Source organism: Fringilla coelebs, assembly GCF_963513975.1.
Source record: "Fringilla coelebs genome assembly, chromosome: 16".
NCBI lineage: Eukaryota > Metazoa > Chordata > Aves > Passeriformes > Fringillidae > Fringilla > Fringilla coelebs.
In genome coordinates, this window is record NC_140042.1 from 783,871 (window position 1) to 804,705 (window position 20,835).

At 57.0% G+C, this 20,835-nt stretch overlaps 1 protein-coding gene across 1 annotated transcript in view; it reads right to left on the reverse strand.

Moving 5' to 3' along the window:
* Window positions 1–314: 314 nt before the first annotated feature.
* The window catches only part of PRKCB (protein kinase C beta), a gene marked incomplete at its 5' end in the record, with an annotated part of 83,314 nt that continues 62,793 nt past the window's right edge, over window positions 315–20,835 (reverse strand). The window contains 8 exons of the mRNA XM_084216727.1: window positions 315–1,514; window positions 8,363–8,503; window positions 10,936–11,043; window positions 11,296–11,376; window positions 13,129–13,267; window positions 14,761–14,823; window positions 15,625–15,716; window positions 19,137–19,310. Of these exons, the coding sequence (XP_084072853.1) occupies window positions 1,356–1,514; window positions 8,363–8,503; window positions 10,936–11,043; window positions 11,296–11,376; window positions 13,129–13,267; window positions 14,761–14,823; window positions 15,625–15,716; window positions 19,137–19,310 (957 nt within the window). The 3' untranslated portion in view covers window positions 315–1,355. The remainder of the gene's footprint in view (window positions 1,515–8,362; window positions 8,504–10,935; window positions 11,044–11,295; window positions 11,377–13,128; window positions 13,268–14,760; window positions 14,824–15,624; window positions 15,717–19,136; window positions 19,311–20,835) is intronic.

Sequence of the window (20,835 nt, forward strand, 5' to 3'; positions counted from 1 at the left end):
CCGTGCTGGAGCCCGGAGCGGTGGGCGCTGCTGCAGGAGGCTGCGGGCGGTGGCTCCCTCCCGGGTGATGCTTCCCGTACATCTCACCTCGGATTTTTGGGACAAACAGAGGAAGAAGGAGGCGCGGCTCCACCGCCACCACTGAGCCAGCAGCATCCCCCAGCAGCCGGGGCAGCTTCCAGCCCCGGCTGTCGGCAGGAATCACCGCGCTGGACTGCAGAAACTCATTATTGCCAAACACAGGCAGGTTTCTGGGGCGGGTTTTCTTACTTTTTATTTTATAATCGGTATCAGAAAAAAATAAATTGGCACGTTACAAATGAAACAGATTGATACAGTGACAGCCCACGAACATCTGCAAGGGTATAAAAGGAAGCAGCGTGAGTGTTGTCCTTTCAAGAGAAACTCACCCTTCCTGAAATGTTTCCTTTGATGCCAGAAACAAGACTCGGGCCATTTTTAAGGATAGAAGTACCCGTTGAAACAAGTTTTTTTACACCCTTCATATCAGAATTCACAATACTGGTCAGAGTTAAGTACCTCCCGTTTGGGTCAATACCATTTTTGACACATTTAAAGCACAGGTAACAAACTCCATCAATGGCTTTGGCATTTGAGAAGAAGAAAAAGCTTTGCTACGGAATGGATGTCGGTGGTGTTTACTAGGGTGACCAAGGATTCAAAGGCAGCTCTTCCAAATTTCCCATTTACCACGGGATGTTTGCTTTGATTTTAAAAAATGCTACTTAGAAACTGTACAAGCAGGAGAAATCTTTGCCAACGGCAGCTCTGCCTTCCCGAATAGCTTATCCCACTGCTGGGGACCCGGCCAGCCCAAAGCATCTGTGCAGGGAAGGGGAGCTGTGGTGGGGCTGGACACACAGCAGGACACGGCCAAAAAAGAGCCAGAACCGGCATCTTGGCTCTCCTGAGCTTTTGGGAGGAGAGACTCTGGGGAACGGTTTCATTAAAAACACTTACTTGCCACTAAGGCTGAGAAGGCTAAACATTAAATTTTCATGGTTATTTCAAACACTAGAAAAAGGAAAGAGCAGGAATTAAAGCACATGATGAAGGGATTTCTCCCAGTTGTCACCGTGTCTCCATTTTCGTTCTGTCACCCACTGAGCTGTTCCCGCTTTCTCCAAACAAAATGTTACAAAAGCCACTTGCAGCATTTCTTGCACATCACTCCCCTCCAGCGACACCCCAAATAACAGGAAGACACTTGAGATACGGTCACTCCAGTAAGGAACTAAAGCAAGCCCATGGATGCGAGTTCTGCAATGGAATGTGTCACCACGACAGCAGCTGGGACCGGATGACAGATGCAGGGATGAGATCTGCACAGCAACTTAGCTCTTGGCTTGAGGCTTAAAAAACTCAGAGTTAACAAAGGAAAATCCTTCGAATTCTGACTGGTCAATGTTCCCGACGACTTCCTGGTCGGGAGGAGTTAGCACGGGCGGGTGCCGGGTGAAAAACCGGTCGAAGTTTTCAGCATTGCGTCCGCACTATGGGAGGAGAAAAGAACGGAGGTGGGTGGGGCGGGAAGGTGGGATGGGCTGCACCGCGGGAAAAGGTGCAGAGCACACCTGGTTAGTCACGGGGGCACGGCACGGCACGGCACGGCACGGCCAGGGCTGGCAAAGCCCGCTGTGCCCCGCAATGCAGCAGCAATGAGATGGGCTGCGATGGCTCACGGTGCTCCTGCCCGCACACCCCTGGCACCTGCTCGCAGGGCAGCGCCCACGGGGGCATCCCCCCTTCCCAGGAGGTTTCCAGGAGCAGGGAATGTCATGGCTGGACTGCTCAGTGTCCTCCTGCTCGAGGAGAGGAGAGCACCCATCCCTGGCCAGGCTGGACAGGGCTGGGAGCAGCCCGGGGCAGTGGGACGTGTCCCTGCCATGGCAAGGTGGCACTGGATGGGATTTAAGGTCCCATCCAACCCAACCCAGTCTGGGATTCCATGGTTCTGATTCCCAGGGCTGTCCCTTCCCTACAGTCCAGTCAGACCACAATAGTCCACAGCCTCACAGTGCCCAGTGGTGCCAAAACCTGATTTAATTTCCTTAGCCATCAAAACAAGGGTGCTGCAGCTTCCCAGGCTGCAAACCCTGATTTAAGGGAGTAACAACAGCAGCCCCTGGGATCAGGTGGGTGCCAGGTCACTGCACAGCCGCAGACCAGGCTCCATCCCTGCCTGTCCCCCACCTGTCACATCCCCACGGCTGGCACTGGGCTGGCCACTGTCCCTCCTGTCACACACAGCCAGCGCTCTGCAGGCTCTGGTTCCTCAGAGAGCGGCTCAGGCAGCAGCTCCCAGTCCCCCAGGCCTCTCTCCCCCTGCCCCAGGGAGAACACACTCTCCCAAGCGCTGCCACAATTTTTCCTGGGCATTTAACTTTCATTTGTTAAGTAAACAGATTTGCATTTTTAATAAACATCAGACTAAATGTAATAAAATATTAATGACAAATACATGCAGAAGTCAACGTTTCCCAATCCCTTCCTCTGCTCAGAGCTTTCAGGGAAGACAACATGAATATCCATCAGCCTCTGATGGGCTGTTCCTTTGGCAGCTCCTGAGTGTCCTTATAGCACCAAGTGAGACACTTGCTCTCCTCAAACCTCTAAACAAAGCTCAAGGGACAATGTTTGACTGGATTTAACTCCAGCTCCAGCCCCTCCAGCATTGACACCGTGGTGCCCTTGCCTTGGTAACACCACATCTTTACATTTCTGCTCTGGCTTGGTTAATCTCCTGCTCCCCAAGGCCTGAGCTCAGCAGGGCTGGACCAGCCCTGCTCTCCTGGGTGCAGAGCTGCTCCCCAGCATGGGACCAGGCCCAGCCTGAGCACTGAGCAGGAGGATGCTCGAGATGTCTGACAAGTCAGCCCCAGCCCAACACCTTCCCCAAACCTCTGCATCACATCAAAACAGCAGCCAAGCCCTGCCAATGGAGCTGCCAGCCCCACAGAGCCTGGCAGGGCACAAGGAGCCAGGCTGGGGTGGCACAGACCGGGAGCAGCACTGCTGCAAAGCGGCTGTGCCAGCCCTGGCAGGGCTCACCTGCCAGCCACAGTGCCACCCAGAGCCCCCCAGGGACCCCAGCCCCACTGCCAGCCCTGGCAGGGCTTACCTGCCAGCCACAGGGCCACCCAGAGCCCCCCAGGGACCCCAGCCCCACTGCCAGCCCCAGCAGAGCTCAGTGCACACCCAGAGCCCCCCAGAGCCCCCAGCCCCTCTGGCAGCCCCAGCAGAGCTCAGTGCACACCCAGAGCCCCCCAGAGCCCCCAGCCCCTCTGGCAGCCCCAGCAGAGCTCAGTGCACACCCAGAGCCCCCCAGAGCCCCCAGCCCCTCTGGCAGCCCCAGCAGCCCCCAGGGCACACCCAGAGCCCCCCAGAGCCCCCCAGGCCCCCTGGCAGCCCCAGCAGAGCTCAGTGCAGACGGGCAGGGCAGCCCACGTGCCGTGTCTGACAGCGCTGCCTGCCTGGTGGCTACAGAGAAATCTGCTGCCTTAGGAAAAAAAAAAGAAAAATAAAAACCACCAAACCAGCAACCCCCTCAGAAGGATTGGAAAATTAATCCTGATGAGAGGCTGCCAGTTATTGGAATAGGAAGCACGAATATATTTTAAAATGCATATTGGCAAGCAAGGATTTCTCACTATCGCACAATGAGGTAAGAATATGTGGATGGAAAATCTGAAAAGTTGCATCTACCCATGGTATTTCCTGCCCTGCTGTGTGGAATTTATGACTTTCTGTTTGGATGCAGATAAAATGGATGACTAAACTCAATACTTTCAAGTTGAAAACTGCCTTTGAGTTTATAGAGGGCACATCCAAGCCTGAGGCCTGGAGGAGGTGAGTCCCAGGCTCCAGGCTTGGCCCAGCCCTGGCTGAGGGAAGCAGGGAGGATCCTGCTCCTCAGTCCTGCTGCTCCAGGCAGAAAAGGTCACTGTCTGCACAGGCACCTTCTTCACAGCTTCCCAAACTGAGCTCCTGCTCCGTGGACACAGATGCCATGTGAAATTTTACATTTATCTAAAGCCATCTAGTGAAGAATTGTCCTCATTTTAGTCTGGTATTAACGTACAGGCATCACTCCATCCTGCCTGGAGAAAGGGGGAGGGTGGGAATTTATCTTACATAAATCCCGGTGTGTCCTGTCCAATATTTATAGCCAGCACAGAATGGCTTTTCCTCCTGAGCTGCAGAAATAAACCTGTCAGCTCCAAAGATGGCCTTGTGTTTAATCACCTCCCTGCTTGATTTCAAATAGAGACAAAAGGCACAATAAAATATTTGCCATGGCTCCCTGGGATGCAGTCAAGGACCACAAGGAGCTGAGGATGCTGCTGCCACCCACCCTGGCTCCAGTGCCAAGGGGAGCTGCTGGGCACCCTCGATTTCCCAGGGTTTTGTCCCAAAGCAGGGCACAGCCATGATCCCACTGACCTTGCAGGCATCTCCGGGCAGGTCTGACCTTCCTGCTGCTGCTCTGGCTCCCTGCACCCTGGGCAGGCTCAGGGCTCTTCTGGCAGTCACATTTGGGGGAATTTGGGTCTCAGCACGACCTTGGGGCCACTCTGGGGGTGCCTGTGCTGCTCAGGGGGACAGGGGTGCCTTTCACTTGTGTCTGGCTCCACTTTGGGATGCTGCAGCTCATCCCTTTATCCCTGCTGCTGACAAAGGGAGCACCCACTGTGAGGGCTCCTGGTGTAGGACCGTCCCTCTGCTAGGGAGAAGCCAAATTTCTGCCTCATACCCTGAAAACAGAGTCTGGGAAATCCCAAAGTCTTTACAGGGCCCTGGGTCTCCCAGAGCAAATCCTGACTGGATTACCAGAGGTGTTTAACCTCAGCACATCCACCTGCCCAGTGTCAGCCCCTCAATCCTTAAATCCCATCTAATTAGGAAATTACTTCTGCAAACATCAGAACTCACCCTGTACAGGCTGAACTAAGGCTACAAAACCCCTATGCATGGAACTGGTGTTTTTACACATCCAGGCCTGTAAGAGGCCTTTCAATATTAATTAACTCCGAGCAGTTAGGGGGAAATTAATTTATGCAATTAAAAATTATTAGATTAAAAGCTATTTTTTTAACCCCCCATGCTGTTGTGAATAATCCCGGGCTCTGCTGTGCGATTTCAGTGCTTTCAAAATGAGACTTTTCAAATCACTAGGCTTTATGTAAAGTAAAGGAGTAATTAGATAGCAAAAACAATAATTATCTCAACGAGAGACAGGGAGAGCAGGGAAGTGTAAATACACTCCCAGGGTAACTGCAGACCCAGGAAAGGAATTGTTATGCACCAGCCAGAGCAGGGAGCAGCCAAGCAGAGCCCCACGTCAGAACCACCAAAGACAAGCCAGCCCCTGATCTGTCTTGTTCCTGACTCTGTGATAAAGGTTAATCAAGCACAAAGCAACACAGGAGCTCCTGGGAATTGAGGAATTGGCTCTGAGCCCCGGCCAGGCGAGGCTGGAGCCTCCATCCACTGGCTGTCAGTGGGAAATGATGGAGCTCTTGGCAGGGGTGTGGATCCCTCCCCAGCAGCAGCAGCAGCGCTGGGCAGGCACTGGGAGCCCCCCGGGGACCCCTGCACCCCCCTGTGCCCCCAGCCCAAACTGCAGAGGGGCCACAGGAGCACGGGAACGTGGCCAGAGGGTTTGTGACTGAGGCACAGGGGGCTCTGTGGGGCCAGGAGGGGCTGGGAAGCTCGGAGACAATCTGCACGGAGCTCTGCTCCCCTTGGCTGGTGCTCCCAGGCCTGAGCATGCACTGCACAAGGGGAAGGCTGGGGACCGGTGGGGGCTGACTCCCAGCCCTCATTTGCATCTTATTCCTTATTTTGAAGCTCTGCATACAGACAATTACTGCAGCCTGACCTTTACAGATGCTAACTATGAAAAAATAAAAGGAAAACAAAATAGATTGAAGCCAAGGAGAAGAGCCAGGCCAGCACCAGCCCCCTGTGCAGCAGCACGTGGCCCTGGTGTGGCCACCAGGGCAATCACAGGTCACAAACACCGGGCCACATGTCCCCTGTCACCCCCAAACCCTCCGAGCAGTGTCCAAGCCCCACTGCCGTCCCTGCTGCTCTGCCCTGTGCTGGCACCAAAGAAACAGCTTTTTCCAGCACTGCTGGAGGAATATCAGCTATCAGCAGGTACCTGAGTTGTCTTAATCCTCCCTAAATCCCAAATCAGCTGCTGTTAATCTCCCTGTCCTATCAAACAGGGAATTTTCCAGGTGCCAGCCGCTGGGTGAAGCGACAGCCGGCAGCTTACAGTCCCCCTCCCCAGGGCTGGTGTCACAGGGATTTCTGGAGGAAGGAGACATTTAAAACAGGACAAAATTTGCACAGTTTAAAGCAGCAGAGCAGTAAGAAAGTGCTTTGGCTGGAATTCAGTTGTTTTTCACTGTAAGCACCAAACACCAACGCTGTGCCCCTGCCCAGGGCAGGCAGTGACACCGGGGACCTGCCCAGGAGGAGAGGGATGGGAGGAGGGCACACAGCAGCAGCAGCTTCACTGGAAAATGGACACAGAGGTGGGAGATGGCAGAAGCTATGGATTCAGGAGACAGGGACTTCTGCAGAATGACCCCTGGTGCCCCTTCAGTGAACCCAGGCATGGGCCAGGATCCCGTGTCTCCCCATCCCCAGCAGGAGGGGGAGCAGCACATTGCCCCTCTGAGGTGGGCACAGCTCAGACTGAGCGTGGCCAAGGACAGCACCCACGAGCTCCCTGCAGAGGCACCACTGCCAGCACTGAGCCTGCCAAAAAACACCTGCCTGAAATTCAAACATCAGCCCCAAAGACAGGCAGGGCAGCCCCAGGGCCAGGGGCAGCTCTCCAGGCCAGCACCCCTGCCCATCCCTGGGGCTGTGGAGGCTCTGCCCAGCCACCACAGGGCTGTTTCACTCCAGTTGGATCAGACAGGAAAGGAGCTGTGGGAGGGAAAAACCTGCTGGAGCAGAGAGGCACAGAGAGAGAGCAGAGCTAAAGGCACCCAGCACCCTCCACCAAAGCAGCTGGCAGTCCCTGAAAGCAGAGTTTTTCCAAGCACCAAAGGGGCCCTCAGAGGAGCAGGGGCTCTGTAAAGCAGAGGTGCAGAAGGTTGTTATGGGCAGGGGGACAGGGAGGCTGCAGGTGAGCACACGGAGCATTCCTGGGCTCTGAGCTGGCCTGGGAGGATGGATTAAGGAATGTCCCCACCCTGACCACAAATACCAGCCATGAGAGCAGGTTCAGGGTGGATTCAGCTCTCTGTGAAACACCAGTGCCCAGCTGGGGGAGGCACAAGAACAGTCCAAGCCTCAAGGACCTGGAGCACCACAGAGACACTTGGACACTGCTGTGACCCTGCCAGGCCCCCAGTGACAAAGAGAAATGGGGAAATCCAGGCAGGGACATCCCTGCTCCTGCAGGGATAAGGGCAGGGAGAGCACAGGGCCATGCAGAGTTTGGGGACACATGGCAGCACCACGGGCAGGGACACCCCCACTGGGGCCCAGGCTGCAGCCCTGCCCTGGTGGCACAGGGACAGATGTCACTGCAGGTACAGCTGGACCAGCAGCACTCAGGCATTCCTGTCTTTTCTGACAAACAGCTTCCAGTTGCTGCCTCCTCCACCTGGGCTTGCCCATTCCCCCAGGCACTCCCAGCTCATCAGGGCTGAGGAGGAGCAGCCAGGATCCCCCTGCAGAGCCAGGCTCCAGCCTCCTTCCACCCTGGAGAGAAGCTGTGGTGAAATCCAGCTCCACTGCCCAGCCAGGCACACTGAGCTCAGCTGGGTGTTGAAATAAAGCTGGGATTAGAGAAAAGAGAGACCTGAGAAAAAGGGAGGGAAAACCCAGCAGACCAACAGACCTGGGATGACAAAACAGGCTGCAGCACAAAGGGCTCCAGGAACTGAAGGTGTGGAGCTCCCACCTCTGCAAGCCAGAGCTGGGGCCAGGCATCAGGGACTGCTCCTGGCCCAGCAGGGCTGTGGCACCTGCCAGGGAACACCCCCTCCAAGGAGACAGGGACCCCCAGGACCCAGCCAGGGTGGGAGAGGCCCTGGAGGCTCCCTGGCTGTGGGACAGGGTGGGGACACAGCAGCGGGACACTGCGGGGGGGGGACACAGCAGTGGGACAGGGGGGGGACACAGCAGTGGGACAGTGGGGGGACACAGCAGTGGGACACTGGGGGGACACAGCAGTGGGACAGTGGGGGGAAACAGCAGTGGGACACTGGGGGGACACAGCAGTGGGACAGGGGGACACAGCAGTGGGACAGTGAGGGGACACAGCAGTGGGACAGGGGGCCCAGCAGTGGGACAGGGGGCCCAGCACACTTACAGCCTTTGGCTTGAAGGGGGGCTGGATCTCCTTGCGCTCCAGCTTGTCCCAGTCGATGTAGCGGAAGAAGGCGTGCTCCTTGATGTCCCGCTCCCCCTCGGGGCCGCAGCCCAGGCGCTTGGCAGGGTGCTTGGTCATCAGCTGGGGACAGCAGGCAGGAAACAGTCACAGCGTGCTCCCCAGAATGTCCCCTCTGGGAAGTGCCCAGGGAGCTGCTGGACACCCCGCATCAGGGTCCCACCTCCTGCAGAGGACACTGAGGAAGGAGCTGGAGTGACTCAGGGACAGGGAAGGCTGGCAGTGCTTTATGAGAGCAGACTGTGCAGATGGCAGGTACACGAGCGCTGGCAGGATGGGCACATCCCCTTCCCGTCTGAGAATGGAACCGGTTTGCCAAGGAACATCCCCGGGGAGCTGGCAGGGCTCCTCAGCACCTGGCTGCAGCAGGGGAGCTGCCCAGAGGTCCCTCTGCTTGGCACAAACTTCTCAGCATCTGCAGAGTCAACTGTAACACCACTGCCCCTTTAAGATGGACAAGCTGCCTCCAACACTTCCATCAGCCCTGGGAGCAATCCCCCTCACCCCCGGGGCAGACACGAGGTGCATTTCTAATGAGAGAGCCAATTTGGAGGAAGAATAGCACAAGCGGTCCATTAATGTTGTTTATCATCTAAACTTCTCCTCTTCACTGGCTCAATAAGGGAAAGGAGCCCCAAGAACTGTAGCTGTACAACATTAATTTCCTGGGGCAGGGTTTGAGCCCTGCTCAGAGATCAGATGGAGATTCCAGAGATTCACAAGACGTTGATAAGGATGGAGAATAAGAGCTCCATACTCACAACAAAAGCAATGCTTTATTAAAAGCAGGGCAGTTCGTGCTGGTGCCAGGGCTGCAGCAAGCCTGGCTCTGTGTCCCAGGGCTGGGGGTCTGTGAGACCCCCAGGGGGGGCAGGAGGTGCCAGTGCTCTGGCTGGGGAGCTGAGACACCTGCCACCGCTGGATACAGGTCAGCCCTGCCACCCCAGGGCACAGAACCTTGCTCAGGAAAGCCCATCTTTAACTGCAACAGGGCACTGAAAGCAAGGGAAACCCTGGGAAAAAACCCAAGCCTAAAACCCTGAGAAGACAAAAACTCCAACAAAGACAAGGAGAGAGCAGAGCCACCAACTGCTCTGTGAGCAAACAGCTCTACATCCCTGGGATCCAGCTGGGACAGCATCTGCAGCTGGAAGAGTGATGGAGAGCAGCTCCACGAGGCAGCATCTCCCTGGAAAGCCCTTCCCCAAACAGCGAGGGCCTGGCAGGCTCTGCAGGCTGGGCAGCCCCTGCTCCTTGATGTACAGCACCCAGCTCGTGCCTGGTGCAGCAGCAAACACGGCCAGCCCTGAGCCTGGCCCTGCACCAGCCCAGGGCTGGGGATGCTCAGCAGCACCGAGCGTCCCCCAGCCCCTGCCTGACCAGGAACATTCTGGATTTTCCCTTTACATCCCAAACAGCACCAGCAAGAGGATGGGAGATGGTGACAGCCTCTGTGGGAATGCCCCTCCAGCCTCCCAGAGGTTTCCGAATTCAGGACTTGATTTTCCTGCTGATTGTGGCAGGGCAGCACCCCCTCCCCGTGCCCCATTCCAGGTGGGAGCTCCTGCAGCAGCTTTTCCCCACGGGACAAGTGAATGCTCCTCTTTAACAGCAGCTCAGGATCCTGGCAACGCCAGGAAGAGGCTCTGAAATGCCGCAGTGGGAGCGTGAAGCGCAGGATGTGTCATTTGTAGATAGAAACACTATTTTGAGATACAGAACATTCAGATATTTTCAATATTAACTATTATAAGCAAACATTTCTTAAATTCCTACACAAACACTTATTTATAGCAGTGTGGCACTGGGGGGTGAGATGAGGCTCAGTCCCAGGCACACAGAACAACATCAGGACCCCGCCAGCCTTGATCCATCACATCCCAAATTAACTCAGGCTGCAATTAAGTCAGGCCTAGGCCCAGTCCATGGAGAGCCCAGCTTGCTATGCTGGGCAAGGCAGAGCCTCACTGCAAATTAAGAGACAGGATAATGAAAATGCTGCCCTGACCTCCTGGAGACACCAGCAGAGCTTCAGGTTGTCCTGAAGGACAACTTATCACAGCTAAGTGGAAGGATGAAGGTTTTGTCTCTGATCTTAGGAAAACTGTTTGGGAATCACATCCATTTTCCCTGAGCATCATTTTCCACTTCAGGCAAAGGTTCTCAGAGCTGCCCTGTCCTCCCCTGGTGAGGCACAGGGTGTCAGGGCAGGAGCCCTCCCTTCCCACCCTCCAGCCAGTTCTCTCCTGCCCCCAGGCCAGCCCCAGTCCCAGCTGTATTTCTGCTCAGTGCAGGGGCACGGGGAGGATGCAGGTGTTATTTTAACCTGGGTTTAGAACACACACAGCTGTGGCTTTAGCACTGGAGGGCACCAGAACCCAAGAGTGTCGGAGGCTGGCCATGCTGGGAGCAGGGGGTGGGCTGGGAGCCCAGGGGGGCAGGCTGTCACTCCCCACACTCCCCCAGCCCAGCAGAGGAGCCAGCCCAGCCCTTACCCCTTTGCAGATGGCCACGGCCTCCTTGGACATGGACTTGGGGTAGGCGACGTTGTGCTCCATGATGGACTGGAAGAGCTCGTCTTCATCTTCTCCCTCAAAGGGGGCCTGGAGCCAAGCAGACACAGCTTCAGGGGCCTTCCTGGGTCCCAAAGCTCCGGGGCTGCTCTGGTCCTCGGCCTGGAGCCAGCCCCGGGCGTGCCACACAGTGACACGAGTCCTGTCACTGCAGTCCCCAGACCATTGTCACCCCCAGCTCGGGGAGCTGCCCACCCACGTGCCAGGCGTGGCAAATGCCACGGCAGCATGTCCTGTGCTCACAGGGGAACGGGACCCAGCCCAGAGGAGCCAAACAATCACCTGGCCAGCCAGCATCTCATAGAGCAGGACTCCGAACGCCCACCAATCCACCGACTTGCCGTAGGGCTGGTAGGCAATGATCTGCAAAGAGCAGCAGCACAAAGATTACAGGGTAATACCAGCAAGAGCAGCGTCACCCCGGCTCTGACACAGGGCAAAGCCACCCTGAGGGTGACTGCAGCGGGTCACAGGGATGGGGTCATTCCCTGGGACACACTTCAGCACTGGAACCCTCCCCGAGGGACCCCCAGACCCCCCCGTGCTCTCAACAGCTCCCTGGGAAATTCAGGGGGGAGCAGTTCACACCACACAGGCCTTTAAAAGGAAAGAGCACTTTAAAGAAACCCCCTGTCCTGTCCTGTGCTGTCCCCACTGCTGGGTTGGGAAGGTCACAGCCCAGCAGGTGACACAGCCTGGCAGGGGACATGCAGCTTTGTTCAGAGGGAGTCACACACGGGCCCTGGGCAGGCTGTCCCTGTCACCTGGGCACACAGAGCCCTGCTTGGAACAGAAGAAGGCCCAGAAATGGGTCAGGCAAATGGCAGGACAGTTTTCCCCTGCAGCCACGCCGGCCTGGGCACGCGGCAGCTCGTGAAGGAGGAGGCACAGGGCAGCAGAAGGACCCAGGCTGGAGCGTGGCCACGGCACCACAGCCACACGGCATTCCTGCTGCTCCCAAAGGCAGGGGGAGCCTCCTCTGGGACCCATGGGCAGCAGGCTTTAATGCCTTTCCTGGGAGCCAAAGGGATTTGCATCCTAATTTCCCATTTGCTGTTCTGCTTTTGGGAAAAGACGAATTACAGCAAGGAGAAGAAAAAAAGAGTTAAAGTGAAAACACTTGGGCAAACACAAGGAGAGCTGGTCATTTGTCCTGCTTTGAAGGAGCATTAATCACCCACAGTCACAAGCTCTGCACCAACAGCACCAGAATTAATCCTGGTGGGATGAGGGATGGAACACACGTTGGATCCAAGAATGGGAAACCTCACTGGGTGCAGCAAACACAACGTGGTTTAGCACAGAAGAGCGCTGATGTCCTAGCAAAGAGAATCTTTCTCTGAAACATTTAAATGAATAAATATTAACTTCATCATTGCAAGTTCAGCAGAGTGACAAGAGTTTAGAGGGATACTTTTAAGTGAAGGGAACAGATATTTGAGAATACTCCTCTGAATTTGGCAAGTCTGGATTAAACTGTGCCCATACAGCACGTCATGGAAGCGTCATGCGTGACTCTATCACATCACTAATAACCACATGCAAAGTCATTTTGTGGGGATCCAGAGCCACGGATGGGGAGCCTCTCCCCATCAGACACACAGCCCCTCACTGCAAACAGTGGGCTGAAGAGATCTAAGGATTTCCACTCCACATGGAAATACTATCCCCTGATAATTCCCTGTTTCTCACTGGTCACGTTGTGCTGGAAGCTTCTATCACACACAGAGTGAGGGGCAGAGCTGAGCCCCTGGGTTTGTCATTTCCAAGGGAGTGAGTGAGGAGCAACCTGCAGTGGGTCTGAGCCTGCCAAGGACAGAACAGGCTCAGAGCTGGCAGCAGGATGGACAGGGGAAAACCCCCAGTGAGGAAATCCCACCGCAGGGAGAGCAGCATGAGGATGTGCTGCTCTTCGAGGTGGAAGCAGGACACAGCACAACAGGCAGGCAGATCCAGCATCCCCGCTCCCTGAGGGGGTGTGGGGACACACAGGGCCGGGGGCACGAACTTTGCAGGCTGATGGTGGGTTCCTGAATCCCTGTTGCAGCTGCAGAGCTGCCCAAAGCCAGGTGACCCCACCTGGGGAGGGAGCACAGGGAGCAGTTCCGTCCCTACCTCGGGCGCGATGTAGTCCGGGGTGCCACAGAAGGTCTTGGTGGTCACCCCGTCCCAGATGTTCTCCTTGCACATGCCAAAGTCAGCGATCTTGATGTGCCCCTCGCTGTCCAGCATCACATTGTCCAGCTTCAGGTCCCTGCAGGGCGAGAGCAGACCGTGACACCGGGCACAGCGCGAGCTCTGCTCGCCGCGGCTCGCACCCAGAGCCTTTGTGGGGAAATGTTTGGGGAAACGAGTGAAAATAAGCCAGAGACTGTCAGGATGGAGTGTTGATTGTACTTTTAACCCACAGGAATGCTGTGCTGGGCACAGTGCTTTGAAGTGCGCGATGGAAAGCACTCATCTGGCAGGAGACCGATTTAATTGATTTTTTCCTTTCACTCCTGTGAAAATCAAAGTGCACTTGGAGCTCTCACGATGGAGAAGCACCTACTCAGCACAAGTCCCTGCCTCACCTGTGCCCTGCCCCCCTGAAATACAAACCAACTGCGTTTCCCTCTGCTGCTCAGCCCCAGAATACCTGTTGGTACCCAGCCCCAGGAGCTCTGCTCCTTTGCACAAACTCCAGCAGTGGGTCCAACTGCAGATCCCCAGATCTGAATCCCAGCCTCGAGCCACCACTCCGGAGGTGGATGCTCCAGCCTCAAGGACACTTCTGTAGCAAGCACTGGGTATTTGGTGCAGTTTGTACATTCTGGCTGGGTTCAAGGCTGTATTTTCTAATTATCATGTCAGTGCTCAGAACCCTGACAGGCCAAAGGCAGGCGGACATGAGCTGGGGCTCGGATTCTGAGGAAGGAAGGAAGCAGAGCCACTGGGGACCAGCAGACCTAGAATCTCTCCGCAGCAGCTGATGGCAAGAAACAGCCCTCACGTCAAGTTTGTTCCACTTCTTTCATCTTTAGCATCTCCTGACTCCAGCAGCACTGTTGGCATCTCCCTTTCCAGAGCACTTAATGGTATCTGACACTCATTAGGATGCTCTGCTCCACCCTGGGCTCTGGGAGCTCTCCCAGGCAGGGAGGAGCGCTGAACGCTGGTTTCAGAGCTCAACCAGCAGCCTGTGAGCCTGGTCCCACACCTGGCAGTGACCCAGCTACCTCTGGGTGCTGGGATCACATTGGGGACGGCAAAGAAGCCTCAGTGGCTGAAGCAGAGGTGACAGGGTGGCAGAGCTCGGAACGAGCCGCTGGCAAGTGACTCCGGTGGCAGTGGTAAGAGAGCAGGGCCCTGCAGCCAGACCCGGGGCTTGGAGCTGGTCCAGGCTGCCAGGGAGCATTTGTGTTGTGTGGAGAGGAGCACATGGAACAGGGGCAGGAGAGAACCAGAGCTGCCTTCCCACGAACAGGGGTAAAGCAGGAACCTCCCCCAAACCAGGGGCACCCGCAGCTCCCAGCTCCCTTTTGGGACACCCCCTGTGCCCGTGGCTGGACTCAGTGATCCCACAGGTCTTTTCCAACCCTAAGGATGCTGTCATGCTGCTGTGGGCAGCTGCCAGCCCCCATGCATGGCACGGGCAGGGAGAGCCCGGGCTGGGGCAGAGCAGGACCCTGGGGCAGCGCTCTGCCCGCGGCTCCGGCTCGGGGTGGGGCTGGGGGAAAGGAGGGAGGCAGGAACGAGCTCACCTACCGATAAATGATGCCTTTGCTCTGCAGGAAGAAGAGCCCGATGGCTATTTCTGCTGCGTAGAACCTGGAAGAGGAGGTTTGAAGGGAAGACTGACAATTACAGGAGAGAAATGAAACCTTCCCAAGCGGGTGGCAGCGAAGGGAATGCATCAGGCGGCTGTGACCAAAGGACCAGGCAGGAATTCCAGAGGAGGATCACAGAGGGATGATCCCAGGCAGCCTGAGCTGGCAGGGATGCCACTGGGGGCTGTCACTTCTGGTTGCACAAATCAAGCAGGAGCTGGACCCACGGCTGCTCCTCACGACACACTGGCAGCATGGTTCAGAAAGTCATCCCTGCTCCTGGAGCCAGCAGGTGCTGCCACACTGCCCTTGGGCATTTCTGGGGGTCAGAGGGCTCTCAGACACCAGTTCAGCCCACCAGGCTGTGCTCAGCATTTGTGGGATTTATGTGAACATCTGAAGGCTCCCAGGAGCACATCCTGCTCTGCCCAACTCTCAAGGAACAGGAACCAAGAGCCCCCAGTTAAAACTTGGGTTGGGCACCCTGGCAGAGGAGCCAAACCCTGCCTGGTGCCCTGGGAAAGGAGCAGGCAGAGCAGAGGCCTGGTGTCTCCCAGGAAACCTCACACCCCCCTGCCTTGTGCCTTTATGTACCTACATTTATCTATTTCACTCCATTATTTACAATACCACGTACCCCAGGGGTGAGGTGGAGGCACCAGCACCAGACAAAGAGTTCTGATGCATCTTGCCATTCCTGATTCCTGCCAGGAGCCCCACTGCAAAGCCTGGGGCTCTGTTTGCAGCCCTGTGGCACAGGTACACCCCACACCACCCCAAGGTGCCAAAGCACTGCACTTACACGGCGTGGGGCTCCTTGAACCTCCCCACCTGCTGGATCTGGTACATCAAGTCCCCACCATTGACGTATTCCATCACAAAGTACAAGCGATCCTGCAGGAAAGAAGGGAGCAATTAGCACCGGGATTATCAGAGCAGGGAATCTGCAGGGGTCAGGAACAGGAGCCAAGGTGACGGGCAGCTCCAGTCTGTAATTCCAGGCAAACACAGCCATCATCCCTGTCCTCCCCACGGGCCCAGAGCACTGATTGCTTGGCAATGCTCAGGACTGCAGCTCTCCCTTCTGCAGACAGATCCACTGGAGAGGGCAAGTGGAGGCATCCCTAAACCAGAGGGTTTTCACTTCCCAGGAATGCATTTGCTCTTCCTGACAGCAGCCATTTTCAGAGTGCAGTTCTGCAGGTTCCTGCTGGCATTTCCCCAGGCACTCCATGGCTCCAGGCAAGGGATGCACAGGGGATAGGAGCAGTTTCCAAGGGGACCAAACTCCATCCACAGCCACCAGGACTGGGCCAGGCCCCAGGAGGGGCTGTGACACCCCCAGCCCTCTCCCAGGATGGCAGTGCTGGGGGGCAGAGGTCTGCAGGGGACCCCTGGTCAGGCTGGGGAGGCAGGAGGGGGCTGCTCCCCTCTCCTCACTCCTTCCAGCCTGGTCTGAGGGGTCCCTCTGGCCATGCTCACATGGGGTTAAGGGGGTCCAGAGGGGAGGACATGGAGCTGCTCCCAGGGCTGGAGCCAGCCTGGGGGAGCTGGGGCTGCTCACCTGGACAAGGTGGCCTCAGAGCCCTTGCAGGGCCTAAAGGGGCTCCAGGAGAGCTGGAGAGGGACTGGGGATAAGGGTCTGCAGTGCCATGGGCCCTCCATGCATGAGCCCAGTGACAGCCCCAGGCTGCCCCATGGCACCCAGAGAGGGAAGGGCACAGAGGCTGGAGCACTGCAGGAGCTGCAGGTTGGCAGCATTACGTAACAAAAAGTTCCCCATTGCTCATTTCCTCCCGAAATAAGCCTTGCCCTGCTTTGCAGACAGGAAGGACAGGGAGCCCACAGGAGATGCAGCTGGAGCACTGCCACAACCAGGGCTGAGGAGAAACTGGGGGCAGCACCCACAGGGCATTTCCCAGCCTGGCAGTGCCCACCCAGAGGAGCTGGGCTCAGCACCCACGGGGCATTTCCCAGCCTGGCAGTGCCCACCCAGAGGAGCTGGGCTCAGCATCCACAGGGCATTTCCCAGCCTGGCAGTGACCACCCAGAGGAGCTGGGCTCAGCATCCACAGGGCATTTCCCAGCCTGGCAGTGCCCACCCAGAGGAGCTGGGCTCAGCAGTGCTGCCCCAGCACAGCCCCCCAGCTCTGGGGCAGCCCCAGGGATGGAGCACAGCAGCACAGGGGCGATGGGGCCGTGTAAAGCACGTGGCACTGATGGGATGGCGTGGGGAATGGGGCTTTTCAGCTGCCTGGGGATTTGGGAGCCCCCCTGAGCGCAGGGCAGCCCCGGCAGGGCCGGCCAGCCCGCGTGTGGCAATGTCACCTTGAGCAGGCAGCGCACGGCAGAGCGGGGCTGGGCTGCAGCTGCCTCCTAAATATATCGATCTGCTTCAAGGAGGAAGAACATTAGAGAGACGGGCTCTTGAGGCAGCCAGCTGAGCTCTAAAAGCAGGAGCTGAGCTCTGCTCTGGGTGGGAAGGGAGCAGGGTGCCCAGCAGAGCCGGGCTGTGACTCAGGCAGGCAGATGGCACGGCTGCCCAGGGGCTGCAGGGGCCGGGCACGGCGCTGGGCTGGCTCTGCCCCTGCCACCAAGGACGGCGTCTGGCCAGGGCTGGAGCATCCCCACCCGCCCGGCAGCACGCAGCACACAGATGGAAACCCACTGCAGAGCCTGGCACGGAGCTGGTGACACTGCCCCGTGCCCGGGCAGCCAGGATGGCGCTGCCAGGGCTCCTTTCAGTGCCCTTCTCATTAACTGCTCCATCCCCTGCCTGACTGCACGCTGGCAGCAAGGGCAGGGCCAGGACAACAGCCACGCTCCCCCTCCACCCCTCACTAGATATTAGAGAAAAATCCTGGAGGGTGGGCAGGCCCTGGCACAGGTGCCCAGAGCTGCTGTGGCTGCCCCTGGATCCCTGGCAGTGTCCCAGGCCAGGCTGGATGAGGCTCAGAACACCCTGGGATAGTCCCTGCCCATGGATGATGTTCAAGGTCCCTTCCAACCCAAACCATTCCAGGATTGTGTGATTCTTCATCTTAGTGAGGCTGTGGCTGCTGTGCCCTTCACTGCCGTGCCCCAGAGGTCACAGCAAAGGCACAGCTCACCTGGGGACACCCAGGGACCCCCCTCAGCCCCCTCCCAGAGCCCAGGCTCTGACCCAGAGCCTTTCAGAGCACCCCAGCACAGGCACCTCTCACCCCCCAGACCCAGGCAGGAGCTCTCTCCTTGCTCATCTTGCCTTGCTCTTTAGAAGGCAGATTTAGGGCTTTTCTCTCTCCTGGAGCCGCTGAGCCAACAGCCTCGGTGGAGAATTGTGCTCTGGCCTGTGCTCCCAGAAATCAAAGTGCTTTGTGCCAGCCTTTGATAATACACCCTGCTATACATTTTGATTACATTACAAATACGATTACTATTAAGCTACTATAGGTCTGCCAGGAATAATCCCGTGCTGACTCACTTCAGATGCCAGGAGATGCTGTGTGGAATAGCTGCTCCTGCCACAGTCTGATTGCTGCGCTGCAAAGCCGGCCCGCAGGCTTTAAATACCCCCAGTGTGTTTGGGAAATGAAATTTCTGGGACAATATTAAAATGTAATCCTCCTGGAAAGCATTGTCATCGTTCTAAAGGACTCTGCCGATTCCCTCTGCTGGCTCCCACTGACGTGCACCTGGACATTCCCATTCACTGCTCGAGGGCCAGGCAGGGATCGTGTTAAAGGTGCCCTGTCCCCCTCTCCGCTCCTGACTCATACAAACCCAATCACACACCCATGGAAAAGTGGATTTCCTGCAGTTTGGATTAGGCTTCTCCCTCTGCTCAGGGCTTTGATCAGAGGAATGAGTCCTGGGAAAAAGTGCAGCACTTGCTGCTGAGCCTTTAGGGGTGCTGTGGGCTGGGGCACCTGGGGGGCTGGGAATCCCCTCTAATGTCACCAGCAGCTCCCTGCTGGACCCACCTCAGGGCCCAGCTGTTGTACATGACACTTTCATGTCACACACACACATTTGGGTCCTGGAGGCACTTTTGCCAGTGGGCTGGAGAAGGTGTGAGGCTGCCAAGGCAGAGAACACACAAGTGCAGCGATGTACAGAGAACATAAAATCCTGGAGGGATTCGGGGTGGAAGGCACCTTAAATCCCATCCAGTGCCACCCCCTGCCGTGGGCAGGGACACCTCCCACTGTCCCAGGTTGCTCCAGGCTGTCCAGCCTGGCCTTGGACACATTCCAGCCCGTTTCCCGAAGTGTCAGCGCAGGGTGCCCATCCCACCAGGCCCTCGGTGTGCCCAGCTGTGGCAGCAGCCCTTACCATGGTCTGGAAGCAGGAGTGGAGCTGGGTGAGGAAGGGAGGCTTCCCCGAGAGCGCCAGCACGCGCTTCTCCACCATGGTGCACTCCACGTCATCGTCCTGGATCACCACGTCCTTCTTCAGGATCTTCACGGCGTACAGCTCGTCCGTGCCCTTCCTCTCAGCCAGCATCACCTGCACAGGGCACAGCACACGCTGGCAGCTGCAGCTGAAACAGCCCCAGCCTGGGGCTGCCCCACAGCCCAGGGGAGAGCTGCAGGTGCCAAACCACCCACAGCTGCCAGGGCTCTCCCCAGGAACATTCAGGGACTCCAAGGAGCAGCAATCTCCTCTCCCACCACCTCACTGCCTCCAGGAGCCCACCCAAGGGGTTTGGTGGGGTCTGAGCCCAGCTCTCCTCAGGGGTTTGGCCCCTCAGAGTGACACCAGCACTGGGGAGGGTGTCAAGAGGCTGAGCCCATCAGATTACAAGGGGGTAAATATTTGAAGTGGAAAAGAGTCAGTCTCTAGTGAATAGTAAGAAAAAGCCCCATGATTTTTTCTGCCTCAGTTCCCCCCTCCACAACAGGGAGCAGACCCCATCATGTGCTGGTTCATCACCCAGCCAAGGCCCCTCTCAGCCAGCAGAACCCACCCAACCTCCCAGTTCCACCCAGTCCCGCCCACCTGCAGGTTTATTCATTGCAGTAAATGGGATTCACTGCTTCTGCTGGTGCCAATCCCTCGGGTTAATCCCATCAGCACAGCCAGGTCCCCTGCCTGACCCAGCAGGCTCCATCAGCCTAAGCTGCTCCTTGGGCTGCCAGCAAATAAACCCGCTCTGAAACCTGCTTTGGTTCCTGTTTCCCTCTCTCACTCTCTCATGGACTGAGATTGGAGCTCTGGGTGGAAATGAATTGCTCTTCATTTGAAGGAGCTGGCAGAAATCCTGCAGTGGCATCAGGAACAGCAGCTCGGGGCTTTGGGGAATAAATTATGTGAAGTCAACATCGACAGGGTGGAACTGAAATGTGCTTCAGGCTGGGCCAGACGGGCAGAGGACACATGAGCGGGTCTCAGGGTGACTTCAGAGGCACCAGGGCCAGCAGAATTAACCCTCTGGTGTTCCAGCCCTCTGCTGCTCCACAGGCTGCCCGGGCAGGGGGGCAGTCCCACCCCGGAGGGATTTCACAGATATCTAGGTGTGGCACTTGGGAACAGGGGGTGGCAGGGCTGGGGTTGGGCTCAGTGGTCCCAGAGGGCTTTCCAAGCAGCTCCTTGTGATGCTGGGGTGGAGCCCAGCAAGGCTCAGGCCTGGGACCAGCTGTGGCTGCCCCTGGATCCCTGGAGTGTCCCAGGCCAGGCTGGACAGGGCTGGGAGCAGCTTGGCACAGTGGGAGGTGTCCCTGCCATGGCAGGGGTGGCACTGGGTGATCTTTAAGGTCTCTTCCAGCCCAAGGCAGCCCCTGTTTCTGTGCCAGGGCAGCAGACACAGCTGCCTCACACAGTGTCTGCACCTCTGCCCTCCCCTGTGGTTCTGCTCAAATGGAACTGGTTTGGTTCATTGCCTCCATTTATCACCATTTTGCACCAGCTGAGCTTTACAAGGCACCACACACAGGTGCTAAAACCAGAGCTAATTTTTAGGTGATAAAAGCAGAACTGCTTTGGTTGCTCAAAATTGGTGGAAAAGAAGTAGTAACCACTCCAGGAACATATT